At 40.5% G+C, this 27,283-nt stretch overlaps 2 protein-coding genes across 4 annotated transcripts in view; one reads left to right on the top strand and one right to left on the bottom strand.

The window, feature by feature from the left end:
- LOC135935308 (discoidin domain-containing receptor 2-like) overlaps window positions 1-27,283 on the top strand; it is a 114,357-nt gene that overhangs the window by 57,954 nt on the left and 29,120 nt on the right. For 2 of the 3 annotated variants that reach the window (XM_065477660.1, XM_065477584.1), the window contains exon 5: window positions 18,823-18,970. In XM_065477660.1, the coding sequence (XP_065333732.1) occupies window positions 18,823-18,970 (148 nt within the window). Of the gene's footprint in view, window positions 1-18,822; window positions 18,971-27,283 lie in introns of those variants that run through there. The other variant, XM_065477742.1, reaches the window with a different exon arrangement.
- On the bottom strand, window positions 175-3,314 carry LOC135935642 (inosine-uridine preferring nucleoside hydrolase-like). Its single transcript, XM_065478166.1, is given in 6 exon segments — window positions 175-445; window positions 617-966; window positions 1,625-1,741; window positions 1,951-2,122; window positions 2,498-2,705; window positions 3,181-3,314. Coding segments are annotated over 6 exon segments (1,131 nt in total). The 5' UTR covers window positions 3,243-3,314; the 3' UTR covers window positions 175-223.

The following is a 27,283-nucleotide window of genomic DNA, read 5'->3' as shown; positions in this document are numbered from 1 at the left end:
TTTAGAGCAAATAAAGTGCGGTTAATGAAAAAAACGGGACGCCTCAATAATAATTAGAATCGTGTGATTTGAGCATTGGCCAGATTGGGACGGTTAATGTACAAAAGCTATTAAGTTTGTCCATACAGAAATCGTTCTAAAAGGGAATTGGTACGAAAAGAGATTTCATCAAAATTGTTGAAATGCGAATCACATTTTAATCTTTACTTATTTCATCATGAAATTACAGTCTCTCGACTATGATGTTGTTGTTTGAAGTGTGATAGCCTATAGTGTGTTTGGACTGGTCAAAGTAGTTGAGGAGGTTGCTCATGTAGGCGTCCAAATCGAACGCCTGGATGGCCTCGACGTTGGGCTCGTTTGCACTCGGCTCGTTGTAGTCAACGAAAGTTGCTCCCGACAAGTGCAGCCCGTGCACTTCCACTCCGATAAAACTGGGACGCGTCTGTGAAAATTCATATTCCTTCCTTTCAAAACGAATGTGAGAAAAGTTTGTACAGCTAGTTAAAGTTTTCTTATTAGCATATTGTGCTAATTTATTCTCACAATATACCGCAAGATAAAGAACATCCGCTAGAGAACTTTCATCAATCTCGGAGAAGTCACCTTTTAGTACCTTAGTAATGAGCGGTCTTTGCAGAAAAACGGCAGCGAGGACGAGGTCTGAGCACACCCACTTGTCCGAGCGCTGCCAGAAGTTTTGCTCAATGGCGTTGAGCAGGGCCATCATGCTGCCTGGAAGTTTGCCGAGCACGTTGACGCGCCACTCCTATCAATCACAATTAATTTGATAAACTAACTAGCCGTGTTTATATATACGCACGGTGATGGGCGCTTCGAGGGTCGTCTCCAGGGGCACCAGTTGCACGAGTGACGCTGTGTGCACCGGTGGACTCAGCGTGATGAATGCGGCCAGCGGGTCCACCCAGAAGTTGAATTCCACCCCAGGCGCCATGTTTCCCATTCCTTCAGATTAAACAGTAAATTAGATTTTGTGAAGCAGTGCCAGTGCGTGCGATATAGAAACGGTTCCCATATATTTTTCACGACTGTTAAACTATATTATAGTATTATTTTGACAAAAATATATACCATACTATGACTCTCATAGGAGAACAAACAAGAAACGAGTGTCTTAAAACCGAAATTATTGCAGAATATAAATAATAGTATCTCTCGCTCTCACACTTCAATTAATCTTAAAAATAAAATTAAAATACTTTGATTAGTAAATAGTCAATATATTAACCACCGGAGCTGTCCAAATATTAATGAAGCTATACAAACTTACAAATTACATTTCTCCACGCTCCACGTATTTATTTACTATTGCTAGCAAAAGAAGTGGAGACAAAAATCGCATCAAACGTTCTCGCTTTGAATAGCAGCCCCCCCTCCCCCCCCCCCGGTGGCTTGCAAAATAAATCGACATACACTGATGAGATTAAGATTTTGTCCTTTCATTCATTTGTTCTCTGCTGGTTATACTTCAAGTTTAAGAAATAGGTTTAACCAAAGCTCCCTTTTTGATGAAACTTGTAGATAAGAAAACAATCGTGTCATGGTATTAAAATAATGAACTTTTTTCTCTCGCTTTTGCGTTGGGAAAAATGGTGGTCCTCACCAATCATGGAGCCGCCGAGCACCCACACGCTTTCAAGTCTGCTCGGAAAGTCGGGCACGGTGCGCACGGCGAGGGCGTAGTTCGTCAGCGGACCCAGCATCAGCAGATTAATTTCGCCTGCAACAAAATTTGAAACCCTCTTCTTGCTCGCACCAGCGAGAGTTCTTTTTAAAAGCCTCTCCCGTATTTTTTCTCGCCGGCCGAGCGCCGTTTATGGCAGGCAAAGCGTTTTCGTTTTAGTGTAAGTCCATTAAATAAGCATTAGAAGTGTGGACATTAAGCCTTTTACGAAATCATCCGCTCCCCCGTCGGAGTGACTAACTCACCGCTGTGGGTTTTCGTCAGCTCGAGAAGCCCCACGATGGCCGGCGTGCTTTGCAGATACTCGTCACCTGGTGGGTTGGGGTACTCGATGTCCCCGAAACCATCATAGCCGAAGTAGCTGTCGTTGTTGTTGGTCAGCTCGAGTGAGAAAGCGGCACCCTCATACACTGGAATCTGCGAGAGGGGAAAAACTTACTATCAGGCACTTTGCTGCAAAAAGTTGTTATTGACTTGTTGATTCACCACGTTCAAAAGTGTAGAATGACTTTCACTAATAAACTGTTTTGAATGACTCGACACTTTTTGTAACAAGATCTAACCTTCTTGACAAGGAAAATCATAAACTTAAAATAAAGAAAGTGAGGAAAATGGCGCGACAAACGCTTTAGACCGAAAGTTTTTTGTATGGAACGTGCATCCATCAACGTGCTTGAATCTGTTGAACAGGCATTAAAACTATGTCTCGAGTTAAAAAAAAATATTAAGCCTACAACGGCCTATTTATCCAATGACGGTGCTATGGTGTTAAAATATTTCTTGTCTGCTCACATCAAGTCGGTTGGCGGTTTGCAGCACCTTGAGAACGTTGCGAGACACATTCCTGACACCCGTGTTGCCCAGCACGGTGGTGACGGCGATGATTTCGATCTCCAGCCGCCGGTCCGCCTCAAGCAGCATAGCCAAAGCGAAGGCGTCGTCCACTCCGGCGTCGGTGTCCACGATCACCTTCGCACGTCCCGACTGTCCATCGACGACGCTGAAAATTGCACTGAATCTTCAATTACACTCACTTAAACAAAAACTTTTAACTATTGCAGGATTAATCACTGCAAGATCATTTAACTCTTTTATTTAATAAAATGATTCTGAGCTGCATTTAATTAAACGACATGGAAGGTGACTTGGAGGCCCAGTATTGGATTTAAAATGATCTTATCCTTGTATAATTTGAGATAGAAGTAATGTCAAAGCAATTTTTGTTGCAACTTTTAACAACATCTACAAAATTGATGCTTTTTAATAACTAGCACGTGCATAGGAATTAAAAACATAACTGATAATGCCAGCACAGAATTTCGAGAAAAGTAACAGGTTCTGCAGAAGCTGCTTACTAGAACGCTTTGCAAGAAATACAATTCCAAAACACACCAGTGCGAAATTGGAAACGATTTGCAGGCGCATTTTATTTCTGCAGAAATACGATAGAGTTAAGAAAATAATGATCATCTCACATGAAACCAGAGATGAAAATAGCGAGGAATATGGCTAAAAGCCAAGCTATCCTTTGTGCCATTTCCTTGGAAGCTGTGACTCGCTTGGCTTGCTCACGCACTCTGAGAAATGTTCTCTAAGATTCAATATTTTATCTTATCAGGCCTCGACCTTGGCTATCTCATCAGTCGACGTGGTATTCATATTTTAATCCGTTCATACTCTAATGGCAATATCGCTTTGATGCGCTGAACAGTCTTATTTATTCATACGGCAGGATTGATTTTCAGCGTGCGTTGTTTTTGTGCTGTCGCCATTATTAGGTAATGAACATGCTCCATCTGGCATCAAACCCAAAACACGCAGGGTAAAACAAATAATAATACGAGCACGCATCTCTCACATTTACTTTTATCCCTGGCCGGGTACCGAATTCCATTTGTCGCTGACAAAATATCGAATGACACATGCACGCGCCTGAAAATCGATGGCGCGGCCGCGGACATAACACACGCTAAATCTGCATGCTAAATTATTCTGGCAGGGCGTTCGACGCATTATGAAGTCGCATCAAAATTCATGCGGTACGTATGAATATTTATTATTTGACGTATTTACATTACGTCCGCCCACCTTTATCTGCCCGCAGTCTTTGGGTGTGGAAAATCAGTGGGAAAATACGCTTTCTCCCCACCAAAACAAGAAAAGAGGTACAATCATTGCTCGACAAATATTAACAGCATTTTAGTTGACTCTATTTCTACAGCTTGATATAACAGTGCTCTTTACAAAATGTCTAACTTAAAGATGAGACAGTGTGCCGCACTTAAGAATTTTAGATAAGAAATTAGCTTTTAGATTAAAAATTAAGTAAAAATCAGCAGGGAAAAGACATCCCATACACCCCCACATCTAAAATAGAAAAAAAAATCAGTTGGAAACACAAGGAAAAATCAGTCAGTTGAGCATGTCAGGAACAAAATTTGGCTGAGATTTTGTTTCAAGTTTTTAGGTTGAGCCGAACAGTTTTTACACTTGCGTCTATTTTTATTTTGTGTTACTCACTTATTTAGAGTGGCTTTAAGTATCCGATGGTGGTCTGACTTTGCTTAAAATATGCGGTCACACATAGTGATTAATTTTGGGGTCGCGGCAAGATGGCGACAAATGAGCGTGATTGCACCGGCCAATGAGTCGTGAGATTAACCGGGAATCAATACGACCGGCGATTAATGGTGGTGCGATCTGCGAAAGCGGAAAGGAGGCCTGATTTTTCACTCGGCCGCCGTTCATTTCTCTTCCCCTGCAGTCCAATTTATAAGGACGCAGTCACGCTCAACGCGGGCGGGTGGACAAAATCGACAAAACGAGAGCCACTTTGCTGATTGTTGTATCGAGAGAAGATCGAGTGGTTAATATTCTGGTTAGATGCTTTTTTTTTGGTCTATCTAGAGCAGGTATCGATTGAATTGTCTCACACAAAAGGAAGAATGATCTGCGAATCATTTCCCGCAAATTTATACTTTAGTAGAAAAACATTTTATTGAACAAAATCCAAAAGAAATTTTTTGCGACGAAGGAAGACAAAAATACTGATTGAATATTCATCCCTCTCTTGTTAAAAGCTGACATAATATGTTCTAGTTTTACTGTTTGTTGACACAGAAATTTCTGCGAATTCGTTTTGCTTTCATCTCTGCATAGCAGCAGGAGCGAGCAAAGGAAACCAAACATAATAGTTGAGCGAGGCAAAATTATCCACATCAGAGGCCGCGAGCGGGGACGTGCGTGCTGATGCAGTGGGGTCGCGGGCAAAAATTTTAATTACACAAACGTACGTATCGCAAGTGCTGCGCGTGCAGTCTTGCCCGTGTGAAAAAGGCGAAAGCAATGTTGGTTGCCTTGCGTTCGCTGGATTTTACGAAATCCGACCTTTGCACACAACAAGCAAACAAACAACATCAAAGCACGCGGCAAATATTTTAATTAAGCACCGTTTGTAGTTACGCGGAGAGAGAGAGAGAGAGAGAGAGAGCACATCAATGTATGAATAGCCAGCTGCGCGCTCTTTGCAAAAATGTGCGATCCGCCGGGCAAATGCGGCTCATAATTAAATTCTGCACATTGTTGCGCTCAAAGCTTCAAAAAAACAATCGTGAGATTTCTCTCTTAACGTCTTACTCCAAATCAGTCTGTGAACTTTTATTGCAACTCAATATAAATCAGAAATAACTCCCGTGAGACCGCAGTTGAATTAAAATGACATTGTTTGAAATACTGCATACAATTCCTAAACTAGAATTTAATAGAAAATCACAATATGAATCAATATGAATGTCTGTTGTACACCTTTTGGTGTCTAATAAATATTTCATTCATTCACAATATGAATCAATATTAAAATCTAATCACTTATCAACAACAAAAATACATGCTTTAAAATATTATCTAAATATGAAAATTTTGGACTGAAAAAATAAATAGTCCAAAATGTATATTAAAAAATTTGCTGTTTAGTTTTTTCTGTAAAAATCGTAAAAATATCTAGGAAACCTTATCCAAGTACTTCTCTCTCTCTCTCTCTCTCTCTCTCTCTCTCTCACACGCGTGGCAATTTTAAGAGAAATAACAGATTCAATCGAGGTGCAGAAGAAGCAATTAGTTTTGACGGAGAGGTGTCACCAGTCTGAAGGGATTTCACAATTCAAAACAAAAGCCGGCGGCATTGTCCCGCCGGGTGTTTGCAATCTATCAATCAAGAGCAGTTCATTTGCTGGCAAAAATGATGCAGTCTGCGCGGTGCAAAAATGCAGCCAGGCAGGCAGGCAGCGTCCATCAGTCAAAAAGGCGACATTCATTGTCAGTAAAAATTGGCACCGCCGGCCGCAGCTGCGACCGCTTTTTTGCCCATCTGCTCCATCATTGTCCACTCGGCGAGTTTTCCAGATTAGCCCGGCGTTTTTAAACAAGTTGTCCGCGAAGAGCGATCGCCGCGAATATGGACTTTTCATATCAGTGCTTCATCACTTTTTGTTATTAATGCGGTCGGACGCCCGAAAAGGGGAGAAACTGGAAATGCATTTTACGACTGGTGAAATGAATTTTGCTTATCAGACGACCGTTGAAAGTTGAAACGAGTTTGTTACGCACGAATAAGAGCAACCGAAGCTGCGAGTTGTAATTAAAATCTGTTGTGAGAATAAATCATCTGTTGTATCTCGTGTTATATTTTCTACGCGTCTGTGGTTGAATGGAGAGAAGTTTATATGTACATGCATTAATCAACTAATCTGTACAGCCATAAAAGACTGCTGCGAAATTTGAAAATACGATGTAAGCGGTAAATTTAAAAATGCTATAGCAATATTGCAAAGAAAGTCCACCAATTTCACAAAGGCTTCGATCACTGGAAACTTAAAGAAAAAGCTTTGCAAAATGTATAATAGGAGGAAATATGTTGGAGCAGTCTAACTTAGGTCTTGTGTGTCACAGCGAGCACTCACCTTTCGTGGCCGGAACGAAATGACACGGACAGATTTAGCACCGTGAATGCAATATTTGTTTACTTTTATTCACGATGAGAACCCATAAACCTGTGGCTTTTATTTCGCCTAAGTTAACCCCGGCTGCTCATCCCTTGTTCCGCAAACTTTGCTAATCAAATAAGCAAGCGGGATAAAAATGGCGACAGAAGCTTCGCTCCAAACTTGTCTTTTGCAGCTCAAAAGTGTGTTTAATTAGTGTTGAACCGTTATCAAAGGCGGAACGCCCCGCCTCGCAACAAATCAGACAAACGTATGTACAATTGTTGCAGAAAGTTTGTGTTTGCCCAATTATCAGCACAGACGAAAGCAAAACTAATTAATTTGATACATACTAATGATCTTCTTTATTAAACTGTAATTCCAAACCAACAGTGCCAAACGATTGAAAAGCTTTTGGTGGATTAAGAGCTGGCATTATATTTTTTTTTGCTGAGGCGATTGCTTTATAAATTAGTTAATTTTTAGGTGGTTGTGTATATCTGCCAATATAGACATATGTTGAAAAATCTGTAAGAGTTCGTTCTTATGAGTATATTTATTTATTGTTTTTAAATTTGAACATATAAAATTAACCCAAAAAATTGAAAAATTGAATTACTCGATGAAACAAAACCAGACGAAATAAATATATTACATAATATTATATTGAAAATAACGGGAAATGGTTGACTCACTTTAAAGTATATTATGTATATTTTTGGAGAGATGAGTTTAATCAATTATCAAGCTCAAAACGAAATTAACAAACGCGTTAAGTGATTAATACTTTGCGATTATTGGCTGGAAACCCGTTATATTTAGACTGGTGAAAATCGATCAGAACCGCGAGGCAAATTTATGCTCGTCCATTGCGTCTGTCGCAAATATTTAAACGCATTAAAAGTTTGCTGCGAATGCTCGTTCGATCAGTCCAATTTCGACACACAGCCAGTTCCCAGGAGGGAAAGGTGCGTGTAAGCTGCGAAGGCAAATTTAATGTGTCGGCGCGCGCGAATTCATTAGCACGCAGAATGCGCGAGTCGTTAAAAGCGGTCCGAATTATAGGAACAACTTTTTACGCGTGCGTGCAGCGTTAATGAATTATGACTGCGGCTGTGGTGAATAATAAAATCCAAGCTAGGCACCTGCACTATACCCGTCAAATCATAATTAGCCAGCCGACTCCTCCAACAAGTTTAATGCTTCATGCCATAGTTTGCAACGATTATATACTCGCTTTTTATGTTGCCGCGGTTATATTGCGCCCGCGATTCGCTAATGCGCCGTTTTATCGCCAAAGCTCAAACTCTTTTATTCAAAAGACCTGTAGCTACAAAACAAATCGTTAACTGGGGGTCATTAATAAAATGATTAAATTATAATGAAATAACCATATCAAAAAAGCTCCAGCCCTTAAATGGATTAAGAAGTTATTAATTTGTACGAATGAACTCAGATCCTATAGGATAGACAGATTAACCAGCCTTTGTGGTTATGATTAAAAATCAACCATCAAAGCGATTTCGTAATTGATTTTCCGTTCAAAACATTTTTTAATTATATTTATACCAAACAATTTTTTTCAACTTCCACATCTATGCCTATTTCATGTTCATGACGTTGTAAACTTCGTCTGACGCTTCAATTTATTTCCCATATATCCCTTTTGCTTTGACTTTGCTCGCATAATTGCGAATCCGTGCACTCGGCTGAAATTCTCTCTCAGCTGCATTGTGCAGTTTGCAAAACTTCATCAAAACGCAATCGTGTGCAGTGCAATTGATTCCCGTCCAATAAGAGCAACTTTGATTACTTTGCTTTAATACAAAGAGAGCTTGTTCCAGCAAAGAGAGAGTAGAAAAATGCTTTGGGCCAGCGCGTGCGCTGGATCTTTGTCTCTCACACATACACAACATGGTTGTTTTTGCTATTACTCATCCCTCGATGGCCATTGAAAGGAAAAAATGAGAGAAACCTGCAGGCTTTTGTGCGGGAATTATGCAATAAAAACGCACGCGAGCTGCTCCTGTTAATGCTAGATACCTGCTGCGTTGAAGCCCTTTGAAAACGAGCTTTTGAACCGCAGGCGTGCTTGTTAAAATCGTCTTATTACTAAATAAACTTGCTCTTAACTTCATGCGAACTTTTATATTTCCTGAGTAAAAAAATAAATATTCTTTAATTCTCTTGCACAGCTTCTTTGTTGAATTATTTCTTGCTTCGAAATAAGTGCATATTCATACATATTTCCAGTATTTAAGATTTATTCTGTTATGAAAATTGCAATTATTGGTTTTTTAATTGCTATTCTGCTAATTTTCACCTATGATAAGACCCGATTTTTTTATTTTATATAGCGAAGGAGCGAAAAAATTAGTTTTATTCAGGAAAGTAAAAATTCTTCCAGTACTACACAACAACGAAAAAAATTTGTACAGTAAATATTATCTTCTTTAACGTCATGAGCTGATTTAACAAAGGACTATCAATGGAAATACTCACCCAAGGAGAGACAGTGAACGAGAAAGTGGCGCAGGTGTCTAAACCTATGGCAAATTGCGAGAGCGGATAAGGCTGCATTAATAATGAGAACTGGGAAAGCTCGAGCTCCCGTCTGTTACATACTGCCTGCTGTTCATTTCCATTTGCACCGAGACGACCAGGTTGGGATCTCGCAATCGTTCCAAAAATGGTGTTCTGTTTTGATACAAATTTAAATGGACAGTTTATTAAAAGGCAGAGGGCAGAGATTTTACAAGTGAAATTTCACTAATCTAACTCAGAAATTTAGGAGAAATAAACTTACTTTCCATGTGTAGGGAGCAGTGTGATGATCTTACTCCAAACCAGAGGAAAGCAACCAAAACACTTTCTCACCATATATTTAATATTTATTTTTGGCCTGCTCAAGCGAAAATCTTTGGAAAATTTTAGATATTTTTAACTTTGAACCCAACGAGGTGACCTTTTTGTGGGAAAGAGTGGTGGCTAGGGGAACGACCCAGGCGAGTGCACTCGGTCATGCAGATAGTGCAGTGATTTTAATTAAATGTCCATTATGGACCTGGAGAGGCCGCTTCTTGTGCGCAAGGATTTATCTGCGCGCAACCGTTATTGTCTCATTAAGGTGCACCATTCCGCGGGGACACGAGTGTTTTCTGATGCACACTTTTATCACACGGCGCTCGTTAGGACTAGTTTGCTTTCATAGCCTTTTCCAGCTTGTTTTCCATGCACAGACGTCGTTCGCTCTTATGACTCAGCAAGGAGTAATGTTTTTTTGTTTTTCTCGTTGTGCTATTTATAAATATATGTAAAAGATAAAACTTGCACTTTAAAAATGCAAGTGCTACATTTTCCGTTGGCATTACGTGCCAACAATATTATTCTCGTTCTCAAAGTGTCAAAATGTCCTCCAATGGAGCCCTCGTGTGTGTGTTTTTTTTACTCTCAGATATTTAATGCTAATCAGATGTGTGTACCATGCGCTATTAGGAATGCACTGAATAAGTGGGCAGAGTAGCCAAATAAAATTTAATTATTCTGCTTGTTTGAAGCTTTGTATGATTGAATAATAATCACAAATGCACTTAATGCTTAAGCCTTTCAAAACTGAAACGAACTAATTGTCACGATTTCCACGTGAAACTAAATTATCCGTGAAATATTAACAATAAGTGAAACTGACATGGAGTGAAACATCATTTCCCCATGAAAGTGCTGCTTTGCATATTCATGGCCGATCTAATAGGCACACAAATGGAGCTAATTGACCTCGAAGCTCATAATCCGAGTGTGTCCGACTGTTGACGGCCAAACAAAACAGGCCAATTATTCGCTCAGCTCGTGAAAATCGAGCGTGCAATTCCATCCCGGTGGCAGCATTTTGCACATTGCCGCCGCCGGTTATGCGCTCTATTTTTGTCGTCCGAAAACGTGCCCGGAGAGTTGGGTGTCAAGGGTGCTCAATAATTTAGCGAGCCATTGGTTCGCAGCCTGCTGCATATATGCGACACACGTGAGACTCGTCAGATGAGCACCGGCAGCTTGTAATCCTGTTGGAACACCTGACCTCCTCCAACCGACCCTGCTCTCAACACACACACCCTCCATTATCGTAAATTCGCTGCACATACAGTACACACACATCGCCGGTTAGTGCTCAAAGGGGGCGAGGGACGTGAAAAACAGTGCAGGCGTAATGGAATTTTTTATTTGGTGCCTAGTATGTGCACTGATAATCTCCAACTTTATTTTTAACTGCTAGATTTTCGTACAAACAATGAATAGTTGAACAGAGTATAAAAAGCTCTTTTGCCACTGCCTTACAACTGGGGGAATTAATTAAACATTTCCATGCTGTAACAAATCTCTCCGTAGTAAATTTAGAAGCGGATTATCACTTTCCCCTGCAATTTATGTTTGACTTTTTTAACCTGGCAGGACTGCAGCAATTGACTTAAATCCTCCTCGATTTTTGGGACCCATCCTTAAATTTTCCGAGTCGACAAACTCTGTGATGTCGGATGGATTGCATTATAGAGAGGGGGGTCAGATTGTTCTACCATTGCTCACAGTCCCGGCGAGGTGAAAGCGAGATGCAAAATTCATATCAGGCGCCTGGTTCCGGCCAAATTAATTCCATTCATCAAAATTATTCGCCCACGGAGCAATGGTTCCCCAGAGAATCAGCGTGACGCAGCTGCCTGCCCAGGTACTTGCAATAATTATTAATTCGAGGGGCTTGTTTACATCTTCTCTCTCGGGCGAGGGCTTGCTCGTTAATTGCAATTAAAGTCTTCTCGGAGCGAAGAGTGTGTTCTCTCAATCACATTGCCCGCGGCGCTGAAATGCTTTGCTATGTTTAATTAATGAGGGGTCGGCTCTCTAGCCAAGGAGTTGTGCTGGGTGCGCGCTCGTGCTTTGAGTGAGCTGGAGGGAACGCCGCAGATGCAGATCTGATTATATGGAAGTGAGTGCATCGCCGCTGTTTCTGCGCGCTTCATTTAATTTTCAGTGCCTCTCATGTAAGCCGGGTAACTTTGTGTGTGAAATGTTATTGCCATTGCCTCTTCCATTATTGTAGCTTGAAAAAGGAGTATTAATGGCATCCAGAGAGGATTTGAAACTTTATATTTGACTTGCTTGTGAAAGAGAGAGCGTTGTCGCAATCAACGTCTTATATGCGCACATCCTTTACAAAGTTGCTGAGTAAAAGGGTCATAGTTTGTATTGTATTTCACAATAGATAAAAAATGATAAACAAGTCAATTGTGTTTTTTCACGCTTTATTTTTATATTTATCGTTTTAATGCTGAAAATAAAATCATGTGTTTAGAAAAGGATATCTTTATAGTTGTAGAGATAATATTCAAATCAGAGAGTATATTTGCAAAATATTGAAAAATGTTTCTATGTCGCAAATTTAAATTATTTTTACGCACTGGCCAATTTCGAAGAGCGACACATAGACAAATACAAAATTATTCTTGTTCCAGATTTTCAATTTGTTATGCATTCATCCTTTTCTATTTATGAAAAATCCTAAGTAATATACATATACATACGTCTAAAATCACTTTATAACAGTGAGTGTTTAGAGTGAAGAGAATATTACAGCAAAAACGATATTAAAAAATCGTTATAATAAGGAAATGAGAGTGTACCTAGGTAAGCACTCATGATGTATTTCATTCAATTCGAATGCTACAAATTGAGCAAATGTACGGGAAAACCTTGCGGCGAGATATCGCCTTGCAGAAAGCGCGAGGCTCTTTGCGGTTATGGATTTTGCAATCTGGGCACACGACGCACACATGTGTTCGTGCCACATTTATTTTTCTATCACTGCTCGTTCATAAAAGGACAGCTTTTTACCAAAAAAGCAGTAGTTGTTGCTCTTCTTGGGATTACCAGCGACGAGTCGAATCCGACCGCGGCTTTGCCTGATAATCTGCACAAGTCATTTTGTCAGCGGCCGCACTCTTAAATTTGCAATTCCGACGCTCGCGTGCGTACCAGAATAAACTGGTAAGCCGATTAAGGCGTCGACGAATTTCCAGCGCCTCATTTGGCTCGCTTAATTTTGCGTCTTGTTGCTTTTTAATTAGCATCCAGGCTTTACGACTCTCAAACTCATCAAATCCTGGGGCTGGAAAGACTTTGTAATAACTTGAAAGTTGTCTTGGGGCATTTAAAATTATAAATTCTCCAAAACATATGCATGAAATAAAAGCATGCTAAAATCTTTCAATTATGTCGACAGAAATCCCCCATTAACTCAGCGTTTGAACTTTAAAACTAGTACAACTATCCCCAAATTTTAAAATTTTGAGAATTTGGTGTAATGCATTTTCTTGTATGTATAATTAAACAAAAAGCAGTAATTTGTTTACCCTAGGTTCCAGGCACTAATCAAAATGACTTGAAATTTTGTTGTAAATATATTATTGTGATTGAACAGTGCATTGTAAATATTCAATCAATATTTATCCAAAAAATATTCAGTTGAGATTTCACCACTTTACAACCCATCTTGAGTTCCAGGAAAAAATACTCAAAGGAAGATTTTTGCTTTTGTTGGAAATGATCAAATTTATCTTTTTCGTGGAAATCAAAGCTGGCAAAGTTAAAAATAGTTTCCAGGAAAGAGCGGTGAAAAGTTCAATGGCGCAAACAGCGATCATTATTACTGATTGACACACATTCGTGTACACTCAGACTCCATTAAAACACTGGCTGACGCAATTAAATGCCATTAAGCGTGACCAAAACACAAGGCACGATACTTTTACCCGCACTTCACATTGCACGCGTTACTGTACAGAGGGCTGTGATAAATTGCTTCATTTTACGTGATGATAGTTCTAAGAATTTTGCTATGCGAAAAAAAAATTCTTTCAGATCGTCAAGAAATTACAGATATTACACTCAACTGCTGTCACGTGTAATTAAAAAAATGTTTTAAATTAACTCCTTAAAAAAAGGGACTGGTAATTCCTTCGATATTTTACTTTTTTTTTAGAATCTTATTTATTTGAAAAAACATTACAAGTCCAGCCAATTCAAGACGAATTGACGGCTGGTGCTCGTTCAGCTGCTGCATCGCAGCAGCTATTTAACAAAAATAAAAGTGCAACAACATTTTTGTATTTACAAAGCAGTTTGCGAAAAGAAGGTTCGTGAATACAAAACATTTAACGAGTAATTATGATGTTGATAACCTTGCGTGCCTCTACCTTTATTGGCATCTACTCAAGAATCAAATAATATGTTTGACACATCTGAAATATATATGTAACAGGTTAAATTAAAGACTTTTCATTTATTTATAGTCAGACGGTTGAACAGATTTTTTTGGACGACTATTGCACGGCCCTGCTCAAAAGGTATAAAATTAACAGAAACAGAGGAAAAGAAGGGAAAAGGCTTGATGCTAATCACGGAGTAGCTGCCCGGGTTTATATTCGGATTTTAAAACAATCGGCACGCAGCCGGTGCATAAATATTTAGCTTGGTCTGGTCGGTTAATATTTCATGCATCTGGCAACATGATATTATTATTATTAGTGCTGCAGCCACACATTGTAAATATAAAGTAGGTCAACCAGCGGCGGGCGTATCATCATTATTTCAGACCGCGCGGATAATCGAAAATAAATAAATAAGCGTCGTATGAACCGGCCGGAAAATATCCACCACCGACCTTTGCTCGGATTTGAAAATGCTTCTTTTGACGTATCGGCTTTTCAATCAAACTTGTTACAGTCATCTGCATGCCGAAAGGTGAACTGTAATTAACTCTTTGACGGTGAAAAATTATCCACTGAATTCCGTTCGTTGATTGATGCATGCGAACGAATGAACGCCAAACTCGATTTGCCGCCGTTGGCCTCGGAGCAGCTTGATCAACTCGGCGTGTTTGCATTTGTGACGAGTGCCAATTGTGGCAAATAACCCAATCCGATAAATGATTCGCTCGTCCGGCCGACCAATCATTCTTCCCCTCGCCGTCTGGCACCCCATCTGATCTCTCTGCGGGAATTGTATGGGAAAATGTAGCTTGCGCACAAGAAAATCGGCTTGTGGCGTTGCAAGAAAATTAATTGGAAAATCTGCGCATTGAGAGGCATTTTACTGTTAAGTTTGATATTCTTGATGAGAATTATTCGTAAATATTTTGGTATTTTTTTTTCAACCAACAATTTCATAGTCCCTAAAAAGCCGATTGATTAAATGAAACAAAAAAACACACATACCTGTCTATTTTTCAATTGCTCGTATTTTTAGGAAACAAACCCTCTCTTAGTACTTGCAGCCTGCTATTTTATCCTCTTTCTCTTTTGCTCTTCGCCGAAACCCCCTCTCTACAGTAGTTTTGCCCCTTGAACCCACTTTCAACGACGACCTGGAATATGAAACCGAAGAAGATGATGAATCAATAATTGAATAAATAAAAACAAATGATTTTAAAGATAGAAAAAACTCTTTTTTTGGGGGGGGGGTGGCTTTACCAGAAAGGGCGCACATACCGACAAAACTTTGGTCTTGGTCTGACTAAAAAATATTAATAAAGTTGGCATCATCAAGATACTATGTTCCTTATATGTATTCACACTGGGAACAAATAAAGGAAATCCCAGTTACGTATCAGTAATTTCAATTAAAATGTAAAATTTTGATAAAAAGCTGAAAGCCATTACATCAGTTTGGTCTGAAAAGATTTTGTTCATTTTCTCTCGTGAAGGATTAAATCGGCAAATTGAATGTGCGAAGGAGCGCGTGCCACGGACAAACAATAACTCAGCGGGAAGATCAAAAGTGGCCCAGTTTGGGTTGGTGGTCGTAAATTTGGCAGTGCCACCTGTCAAGCTGAGCACAATCGAACCGAGGAATTCGTATTTGTGCAGCGCGAGGCACGCCATATTTATGGCAGGCAGGCGGGAAGAAAATAATTTCATGATTTAACGTGTTCCCAGTGCAGTCTTCCATTAAAATAAGATTCAATGATTTATCGCGCGCGCAGCCGGCGGAGGGAGGAAAGTGACCTAGAAAAAGCAGGATTACGCTCCCCCGGCCGCGCGACACTGGCTAATTTCGTATGCAGATTGTGCGGTTTCCAAAGGAATTACACTTTTGTTTGGCGGCCCTTTTGGATTATAGGTCTCTTTTTATTATACGCCTCGATAATCGCCTCTGCGCCGGGATTGAGACCAAACTGCTGTCGCTGCATAATCGAGTGGATCGCGGCCAGGACTCTGAAAATAAAATCCCTTTTGTTTAATATAATAGCACATGTCCGCAGATTGCATCTTAAATTGTCCCGTGATAGGCCACCTCGCTGAATGACTTTGTAGAGACTTAATGAGAGATAACTTTTTCAAAATTTTGGAAAAAAGGTTATTAACGGTCTGTTGAAAAGCGTTAGAAAAATTGGGAGCTTTAGTTAAATGGTGGCCAATCGACAAAACACTGTCCAGTAATATCTTTTTCGGACACAGTTGCCGTTTGCTTTGCCGCATTGAATCTACACTAATTGCACTATTATAATCTTATATTTGCTGCTTAAAGTTCAGGTAAACCCCCGGGAAAAGTTTGACGCTGGCAAGTTCTCGAACAAAGCTGCTCTCTATCATATTCAGTGGGATATACCGCAGTTAATAATATATTGTTGTAAAATAGGGCGAAAACGACAAGTAAACGGCTTAGAACGTGTTGATAATTTATAACAAAGTCTGTACTTTCTTCGCTATTTTCATCGGTGCACGATCTAGCAAAGAGTACTATACTTGTGTGATTTATGAAGCTGGTGAAAGATTTTTCAGTGCTGATAAAAGCGCCGGGACTGTTCGCGACGTACAGCTTTTTCTGCTCGCGCTCTTTGTTCCCATAATTCACCGTCACCAATCTCAAGCTGCTGAGAAATTGACGTTAATCATGATCAAAATAGTACTTATCAGCTTGAAAAATATATATATAAAGCGGAAAACATTGCAAACAGTCAATGCTCACAACTATGAATATTTGTTTATATTTAGATAGGAAAACTTCTGTCAAAATACCAGTGATGTTGTTGACTTTACCCATTTTTACGCTTCACGCCACGAGATTTTGATATCTATAAAATTATCTCGTAAAAATTAAGCCAGTAACTACAAGTTAGGAACAGGAATTTCAGAAATAATGTCGCTTTTTGAAGCAATCAATTAGGATAGGTAAAATAATGTGTTTATTTTTTATCATTGAAATAATTTAAAATTTATCATCATAACTGGAAAGTCCGTTGTTCCTGCCTAAAGTCTGCAGACACTCTGATTTCATACTTGCTAATTAACTCCACTTTCACTCGGTTTAAATATTTATAAATTCTAGTTTCGAGTACCCTGGGGAGTGCCACGCTTAACGAAATATTCTCTCTCGACCAGTCTAATTGCCAATAAGTTTGCCCGACTACTCCCGACGGTCGCGCGCGCACGTGAGGCAAACTTTGCTTCGACACGGCCGACAAAATGAAGCGAGCGAAAAATTTGGCCGGCCGGATAAAGTTGGGTGGGAAAACAAGTGGTGGATCAACAAGGAGGCGAACTTCTTACCCAGCGCTCGCTTTTCCTCGTTTCCACCACGCAACAATAATCACAATAATGGTCATCGTGGCTGTGCTAGCGTCGAGTTCGGTCGTTGCGTGTCGTTAATAACGACACACAACTCCCGCATAAAAGCATTCTCGTGTGTATAACGAGCAGAGGGGAGACACATAAATTCATTTAGCCGCTGCTTTCTTTTCTCCAAGGAGATTTTATTTCTCGTGTGTGTCATTCGAGTGGTGTGTGCCTCCATTAAACAGCTCTCCGACCACACACATATACACCACGACTTGTTTGTCCTCCTGTCCCCAGTTTCGGCCGCAAATATTTGCATCGCACTACTTTTTCTTCATTTTCCTCGCCGGTTTCATTAGTTCCGAACACGTGCTCACATGAAAATGAAAAAAAGAGACTGATCAAAAAAGAGGCTGTTTATGCACGTCAGAGTTTTTCCCTGCCCTATTTCAGAGCAAAATGAACGTCAAAATACTCTTTGCGATGCTCCCTTCCAGTGGGACAATGATATTTTTCTTTTTAAAACTATTTAGAGAGTCAAATTTTTACAAAATAGTTGAGCAAAAATCAGCCAATTGGCAGAGGTGGTGTCCATTTTATATTAACTTTTTATGCCTCTTACACGACTCATAATTGTACGTACGTGAAAAAAATTCCTGCAATCCTTTATTTTTGTCCTCAGCCCTTTTTAATTTGAAGCGACATTGCAATCCTTAAAAAACTTTCATTTCTTTCGTGGAATTGAGCAGGTATACAGGAAAATCAATAGGTTCACCGTGTTCGTTGATGACACACATTCTAAACACTGTGTGTGCCATCCCAGCCAATATGTACACTGCATTCCGTATATTGCAACATGTCCTCTTGATTAAAACTGCTCCATTCAGTTGAGCTAGGGAAGGCTGTAAACCCGTTCTTGCCAGCACGCGTGTGTGTCATATTTGCCAAGCACATATATCCTTCATGCGCGAGTTATCACTTTGAAAATTGGTTTAATCAAAAGCACGCCGCGCGTGCATTTGCTGTGGCTCTCCCTCTTTCTCTCTCTCTTTCTAGTAATATTATTCCTGGAGTTAAGCTCGGCGTCGGAGGCAAATAAGCGTACTGCAACTGAACGAGCTATATTATATCGGCTTCTGAGGCAAAAAGACTGCCTTTGAAAGAAGCACACGTCATCCTCTGCAGAATTAGCCAGTCGGCCGCAATTATTCTCTTTCCGCTCCGTCAAGCGAGGAAAATATGCGCAGACGTGATTTCATTTCCACTGAATGCAGTTTCCCGGCGAAATCTAGATTCGATTGACTATTTTATGAATATGACATTTTTTGTAATGACCTATTTTAGCAGTGACTATTCTATATATTTTTTAAATAGAGATAGAGAGAGAATTGCCGGGAGGGTGAATTTATCTTCCTCATTATGCATCGTCAGGTTGTGAATTGTGAAGTTTCTCCCGATCCCTGTTAGGGCAGCGAGGCTTTCTTTGAAATATAATGTATTTTATGGTATTTTATTAACAATGTGCGTTCTTGTGTTTCAGATCCTGACAGGCAACAGCGACACGTCGACAATCGTGAATCACTACTTGAACCCGCCAATCATCGCAAGCCAAATCAGAATTCTGCCGCACAGCATTCATCAAAGGACAGTGTGCATGCGGGTGGAACTGCGCGGCTGCCAATACGATAGTGAGTACATTTTTTACTCAACACTTTTCAAAGCACACAGAAAAACTGTAATAACAGTGTTTGATACTATCGCAGCTCAGTTTTTTATACATATATATTTAGCTGCATATTTCTCTATCAGTTGACACGTGGAAAATTTTCTAGAATTCTTTGCCTGGGGGTCTTTTTAAATGCCAGTTGCGAAAGAAAATACACGGCCTGAGAGAGAAGAATTACAAAAAGTGCTGCAGAAAAAGTTCTCGTCGGCCGTCCGAGAGATGATTGATATTGCTGGCTGCAATCCACCTGTCCTCGAAAAAAGAGCGATCCAATATGGCCAAGGATTCTCCCTCCCACGTAGAATGGCACGACGTGCTACAAAGTTCTGGCAACGAACAGAATATCGTCAAACTGTGTTTTTATCGAATAAGCTGTTTGGAGAGTTAATGATGTAATGCTGCGTTTTAGTTGGTTTTTATCCTAAATCCTAATTTGTTTGACTAAGGTTTACTCTCCTCTTAATATTTTGGTATGTAAAAATTTGGAAATTCACATATTTACTGTAGCGCTTGAATAATATTCCTTATCATGCAGTTGCTTATTTTGTTTTTGAACAAAAAAAAATGTGTTTTTCTGTTTATTCCTGAACTCGCTGATCATGTTAAAATATTTTGACTTTTCGAGATTAATTTTACTTCTTAAAAAGTTGTAGTTTCTTTCAGTGCCTGCCTTCCCACGAATGTGTGGGACACATTAATTTCTTTTTGATCACATGACGGGGGAGAGTTTGCGGGTGGAATTGCTCTTAAATCTATAAGTGCCTTCAAAACTGTTATTCTTTCATAAAAAAGTACCCAAAAAATTTGAAATTATCGAGCCACAGTAATTAAGTTTGGGTCTACGCAGCTGCAAAGCTAATTGTAATTTTGGAAATAATGAAATCATCATAGGAACCATTCCCGGAGCAAGGGACTGAAGCTCCACAAGCTTGTTAGGAATATTTCTAATTTCCACACGAGAAAAAACAGTAGCAACAAATTAAGGCCGCATCTCGCTATTGACATGGAATTTGGACGGAATTATACAGCGGATGGCAGACGCAGTTAGTGCGAGATGGAAATATCTGGGTGGAGGCAGGAATTTCCACCTCCACCGGCGGCTGTCACTTAAAATTAATTGTTTGCCAAGTCGGGTTGCTGCTGCTGGCTGCAAATAAATACCGCCCGGGAGAAAGCAGCAGAGAGTTGATGTCAACTTTGGACCAAACTTGGTCTTCTCATTAGCGAGAGTTCCGCCTTTGATTCCAGCTCCGCCAATTCCGTTTTCACTCGTGCGCGCGGTGCATTTTTCCTGCGTTTTTCACGGCCGCGCTCATTATTCGCGTTTTGTGCTTGGCAGCAAAGTGGAAAGACGCTCGCTCGTGCTCGGCTTAAAGGGCCACAATCGTTAAATTATAAACAAACTGCTTCTCATTAAAGTTCCCCGCTGCCGTGAACTCGAGAGCGAATGCTTCACCTTTGCGGTGCACTTTAAATTTATATGCGGTCGACCGAGTTGCTAAAAATGTTATTAATTAACTTACCGAGAGGTAAATTTAATTTGTGAGAGGAAAGAAAGAAAAAGAAAGTTTCTCCCCGCGGGATTCTTTTAAGGTTGAAATCTGCATGGAATTTTGGCTCTACACAACTTTTTATATAGCATAAAAACAGCAAACTTTGATTCCCCGTGGTCTTTCTATTTAGTTATTCATTCGATTTTTTGCCGTTTCAAAACGAAAAAATCTCTAGTGAAACTTTGATCTGGATACACACAACGTGTCCGGTGCAGAATTGAGACGGCTGCGCTTTGAAGTTGCAAAACAAATTTGTTCCCGGCACAAAGACCCTGACTACATCAATCTTGATCCACTCACTGCGTCTTTTGTAGATTAAAGAGAAAATATTCGGTGCAGTCAGGCGAAATAAATGACAATCGAAAGTGAATGTGGCTGCTGGAAGTCATTATTGAACTATTTTTGCTGTGCGAGCGAGGGACGCGCACGGCGCACAAAGGGCACCGTCAATTATGGAGGCATCCCCCCTATGATTAATTACCGACGTGGCCGGCAATTGAAACAAATTGTACGCACTGACCTCGGACCGCAAGCAAAACGGCCCTCTCATAATAATTCTTGCTCGTTCGTGTGGTCAGCGGTGGAATCCGCCGCCTTGGCTGAGTTTGCGGATTAATTTTTCATTAGAGGCGCTCTCCCAAGAAAACCCTGCGTAATTAAGCAAGTTTTCTGGCTCCAAGGACCCGAATTTTGGATTTGCCACCCTCTGGCTTCCTTTGTCATGCAAATCTATTGTGTGGTCTTCGATTTTTCGTGCAGATTAATCCGCAGAATGGGGAAAGGCGCTTTATTGCATCGCCGACTCGGTCGTCGCATATGCAACCGGGTTAACGTGGGCGCTGAGCAAAAAGCCTACCTCTCCTTGAGTGTATTGTGAGGTAGACGCAGCACCAGCGCAACAGTACTCACTCCGCATGAAAAATGAGTGAAATTGGGTCGCTGCACAGCGATGCAAGCTTTTGTAATGAGATTGACATTCTGGATTGTTTGTCCAGAATGTGTGGGAGAAGTAGGAAATATCAAATTCCTTGAACAATATATGTATATATTTCCAACACTAATGGCTTGGATATAAGCTATAGAAACGTATTATTATGCAGGACAAAAATAGCTTAACTGTGCACCGTTGTGACACTAGCAATCTTGTTATTGAGTAAATTGATTTGGGATTCTTTGTATATTGTACTGATACAAAGTATCTCAACAATGAGCTATAATGGAAACATGTTTGAAATATGTACAGTTAAAATCTTTGTTTCGGCCAAAGCTGTTAGGAAATTTAAATGGCTTTTCAAGGTTTTTAACTTTACTTCGATTCCTTTCCGTCACGATGTATCCAATTGCATGCGGCTGGCGAGGAAATAAATGTGGACCCAAGTGAATAGTGACAGCAGATAAACTGTAGAATTTCACTAGAGTTTTCTTCACGCATTGCTTTCATTCCATTAGTGCACATCAAAAGACTCATGTCTAAGGCTGCCAAGACAAAAACTCCAACTCCATTGTGAAAAAGCGATCATGAGATGGTGGTTTCAATTCTCTAAAACTCTCATCTAGTACAAGTAAAATTAAAAGTAGGTTTCTCTGCAGCCCGAGAGAGGTTGCACAATTTTATGGGGTATTGCGCTACCAGGTGGCATTGAAGCCGAGCTTTGCGATAGAGAATCGATCAAGCGCGACGTCTGACATTCAGTCGCGTCGCGGGGACAAAAAGCACTCTCACTCTTTCGTTTTTGGCCATGGCGCTTGCGGCCCTCATTAAAATTCCGGAGCCACCATTAGCAGCGGATAATGGCCTGTGATTCTGGCTCCATGTGTATTATCACACGTAGTGGCCAGAAAATTTATTCGACTCGAGGAATGCGTGTCGTATGAGTGAGTCCGGCTATTGAGGCATCGGCGCCAGGAATGTCGCACCAGCATTTTAAACGGCGGCAGGGCCCACACCGCCCGAGTGTTTGCAATTGCATGCAAAGAGAAGGGCGGGCGAACGGGCGGGACTCTCGCTTCTTGGGCGAATTCCGCTCACGCTCAAATTGCGCCACGAGGTGGAAACGGCTTTTGTGCGCCACGACGGGAACGGCGTCGGCCGAATTTGGGGCTGGAAACGAATAAAATTAAATTAAGAAGGGGAAAAGGGTGGTGGCCTTGTCGAGCTGACGAAAAAGAATAGGTTGCTTTGCACCACGGCCTTTGATTAGAATAGAAACGGATAGTTGGAGCAGATCGGGGAAAATCCAAAGGAACTGAAGAGGGGGGAGGTAGGGGAGAAGAGATTAAGGGAAAGGAACAATAAAAATTATTTCATCAAGTGACATTTTGCCAAGACGAGCCCGCTCTCGAAGAGCTAGGCTGAGCTTATACGTTCCTACCGTTTTTCATCGAAAATCCTCGATTCAAAAATACAATCACAAATATTTTTAATAAACACATTCAGATGGTGAAATAATATACAATCACAAATATTTCTTATAAACACATTCAGATGGTGAAATAATGCAAGTGTCATGAAAAATAGCCAATCAAACTACATGTTACAACTCTTAAAATCAATCAAAATACTTTGAAAGGGGAGTAAATTATAAATAAGAAAACAGTAAAAAAATCGACGCTTCAAGTGGATTACAACAATTGAAAAAAATTTGCAACGATAGCTCCAAATGTCGATCTATCGATTGGCTATGCTAACTAGCAAGAAGCATTTTTGTTGGTTGCGCAGTATTATTCCTTTTCAAATGAGATCAAGTAAAATTCAGAATCGAACATATGGAATAGAGAAAAAAGAGTATAGTAATAGAAATAATGGTGATAATTCTCCAATTCGCCTTGTTCACGCAGACATGTAGGATGTATTGGAATAGAGCTGAGAGGAAAATAGAAAGCGAAGCAATTTTTTCCCCATGAATACCGATATTTCACAAGCAAATCGAGTCTTGCATAGTTTCCTGTTCTCATTATTTACGACGCAACTCGTGCAGACGCAAATAAATCTCTTTTAGCGGTCAATATTGACAAAAGTACGGCAAGCAAGCTCATTGCGGAACAAGGCTATAAATTGTGCAATTTAGAGCATAAACAAAACGAGAAAAATCAACAGGTTCGTGAGGCGCAGCAGGCAGCAGATTGTATCCAAACAGGCGCAACGGGGAGACTGAGCAATAAAAATAGCCGGCGGACAGTGGGCAACACACAGGATATTCCCCAGTGATAATATTTTTCTTGCGCTCAAAAAACACGCTCGGTGCCACCGTGCTGATGTGTATGAGATTTCAATCAGGAACTCTCGTCGCGACCATCTGCGCATTGCATCATACCGGAGCCAAGCTTTGTTCACCCTCTTATCGGCATTTTTCTCTGTTCGCAACGTTGTCCTCTGAGAGGCCATAAATTTGTCATAATAGGCTTTCATTATTAAAGCAATTGATGTCACTATTTTTTTAAATTAATGGAAGCTGTGAAAAATAAATTAAAAGTTTATTAATATTTACTACAGAGTTTCGCTAATTATAAATGTGTGGTGCAAACTTGTTGGCAATGCTCCTTGTATGAGCTTTGTGATAATGTACAACCTCTAGCTAATGAGGTGTTGAGTAATTCAATTTTGATCACTCGACACAGCGCAACTATCGATTAGTAATCACGATCTTTGGTGTGGCGTAATTGAGAGCGGAACTGAGAAAACCGAAAGTTTTCGCAGGCGGCGGATGATATAATCGATCGGGAGATGTGGGGGAGGAGGTGGGGTGGAAGCAGGGCTGCATTAACCCCGACCGAATCATGATTTATTGGACGCTGCCTCAGCACTTCTTGCTCAGCAATTATTAATTATTTCCGTGCACTTTTCGCGCTTGATTAATTGCCACTCCTCGGCCCGCAGCACAGCAAACTCCTCGGCCTAGCTCTCCACAAATTTATTGCCACACGACAATATTTGGAGAGATAAGAGAGAGAAAGATAGCAAAAGCTCTTCATTCTATGAGCTTTCATTCATTTTTTTTCACGGGCAACGTCCCAAAAATATCGAGTTGTCTAGCTCGATGTTAATGTATGTTGATGCAAAAATCTAGAAAAGTAAAACCTTGCATATTGGGTTATATTTTTAATCAAACTAAATGGCCATCACAGTTGATTGCCACATTACTGCCCATATTTTTGTTCGTCAGAAAAATCATCGTCAAATCGCTGTTCCAATTCAGTTTTTCCTCCCCTAGAAGCTCTCGGTACTGCAATAATAGAACGCTCGTTTCCCAAGGATGAAATTCCATTCAATAGTACAAAATTCCGTGATTAGATCGGATTTTCAAACACAAAAGAAGCCATCGTTCAAAGCCAGTGAGATTATTAAAAGTTTCCAGCCGTCGAGGCAGCTCTGCTTTCTAACAATTGTGAATAGTTTCGCACAGAGGAAAAAACTAATTGCAGCTGGTTGTATGCAATTCGTTCCTTTGTCGATGACAGAGGATTCCCAGGCAGAAATGCAAACACTCGGTTTGCACTGTACACAGCAGCAGTGGCTTTTAATGCGCTTTAATCTTGGCGATAATAAAATCGCCCACGCCACTGGAAAAGAAGAGTAAAAGCTGCTGCAGCGTGATATTCTGGACGCGTATACACGCGAAAATCTCGCTGATTCAGCTGGAATAAAATAATCGGCGCTGCCGAGCCATTAGGGCGAGTCGTGTTCTATCTTTCCGGCCAATATGGACACGACTCGCTGCCCGACAATACACCAACTCTAGGGTGACCATATACTTGCTGCTTATGACCTTCTCCGCCCAACAGAACTGTACTATTTATTGAACACTTTGGAATTAAGCACTGGCTAAGGCTAGCACATTTGAATGAAATCAATAAAATAAAATTCGTCAACCACCAACTTCACAATCAATCTTCAAAGTTTATTATTAAATATCTGGAATTTGTCGATGCTTTTATAATGCTAATTTTTTAAGTATCTTTTTGTTAAGTTAAACAATATAATTTTTACTAAACGCAACATTTCCATCAGAATTCGAGATTTAAACATGATATCCCTATCAAAACACAGAAAAGGTAGATCCGAAAGCTTGCCAATCCCACAGGTCCATTCGCAATCCTTATGTCGCGGAATCCTCCCGAGGCGTCTGGCTACCCTATAGCTCTTTCTCTCTCGCTCTCTACTCGCGTGTTTGCATTTCGTTAGATCGCGAGCCACTCGTGATTTTTCGAGGGCTCTCCAGCGCTTTCTGCGCGCACAATGGCCAGATGAGAAAAGGAGCCAACCCCGCTGGTTCATTCATTCATTAATTGTTCCGCCGCCGCCGCCGCCACTGTTGTCGCCGCCGCCGCTTGCGTATATGTGTTTTTCTTCCACGTCCTTTAATGATCGGTTAATAATGCATTATTGCAGACGGCTGAATGGCCGGAAAGTTTCCTTTCGGCAAACACGCGCGCTCGCTCCCTCCGCCGCAGCTTTCAATTTTTCCGAGCTCAGGCTTTTTGATGCGCGAAAGAAATGAAAGAACGCATTCAAATCGCTGCCGTAATTAATGCAGCAGCCGTGAAACATTACGCTCGCCGCATAATGTGCACCTTTCACTTTGCTACATCAGGGTAGCTCGCTCCCGATTTAAAGCTACTGCCAACTTTCATCAAAATCTTTTTGAAGGCAAACTTATTAAACGTATCAGTCTCTCTCTCTCTCTCTCTCTCTCTCTCTCTCTCTCTCTCTCTCTCTCTCTCTCTCTCTCTCTCTCTCTCTCTCTCTTAAAAAAGTGATTTTTAACTGATATATCAGTAACAAATTCCCTATCTCAACCTGATAATATTGTCACTCAAATATTTGCGCTCATGCTTGTGACGGTGCCTTATTGTTTTAATTAACTTTCTCGTTTTAATTTTCTCTGATTTTCTTGGTAAAGTTTTGTGTCATTGAATTAAATAACTTGTTTCAAATATCATGCTAAATCTGCCAAACGGGTTTCATAAAATAATCTAGACCTGTGAGTTCAATTGATTTATTTTCGAGTCAATTATCTGTTATTCACGAATCTAATATTGCATTGTGATCCAGATATTGAGTTTTGATCTACCTATTTTCTAATCTTATCTGCTCATTTTCTCTGTTGTAAAAACTCGTGCATTAAATTGTTTAGAGCGTTCGTCCGTGCGGTACATAGCTGTGACGTCGGCAAGAGTCGAAAATAGAATCCCAATTCATTAGGTCGGAGGTCAAGTGTCGTTGTCGTGGTGCGCCGGCAATCAGGCGACAGGGCGAGAGGGTTGCCTAACGAGCAGAGAATGAGCTCCGAGTTCCAAATCGCCCTCTGCGGCCACATAATCACAAATAACCGCGATTTCCACTCGCACACTCAGCTCGGTCAGCAGGTAATTAATGGATTTGTCTCCGCACTGCGAAGAGCCTTCTGCAAAACGACCGACACCTCTGATCAGATAGTGGGGGCGAGGACCGGCAATGGGGTTGAATTCACATAAGCCAAGGGAGAAGGTTCCGCTATATCCGATGGTGTTAGGATTATTTCAAATATACAGATATATTTGTTCATCACTGCAGCTTGGAACAATCTGAATGCTCTGGTCCATTTAACACTTTGTAAGATATTATGTTAAAATCATCTTCTGTCGTAGTTTGAGGCTTGAAACTATAGTTTTAATTATCTCAAACTTTGTGCATAGAAAGCAGAAGAGAATTAAATGTTCCGTCCCTGGCGCATATATTAAAA

Source organism: Cloeon dipterum, chromosome 1 (assembly GCF_949628265.1).
Source record: "Cloeon dipterum chromosome 1, ieCloDipt1.1, whole genome shotgun sequence".
NCBI lineage: Eukaryota > Metazoa > Arthropoda > Insecta > Ephemeroptera > Baetidae > Cloeon > Cloeon dipterum.
Note: the sequence above shows the minus strand (reverse complement) of the source record. Positions and strands in the feature narration are given on the sequence as shown.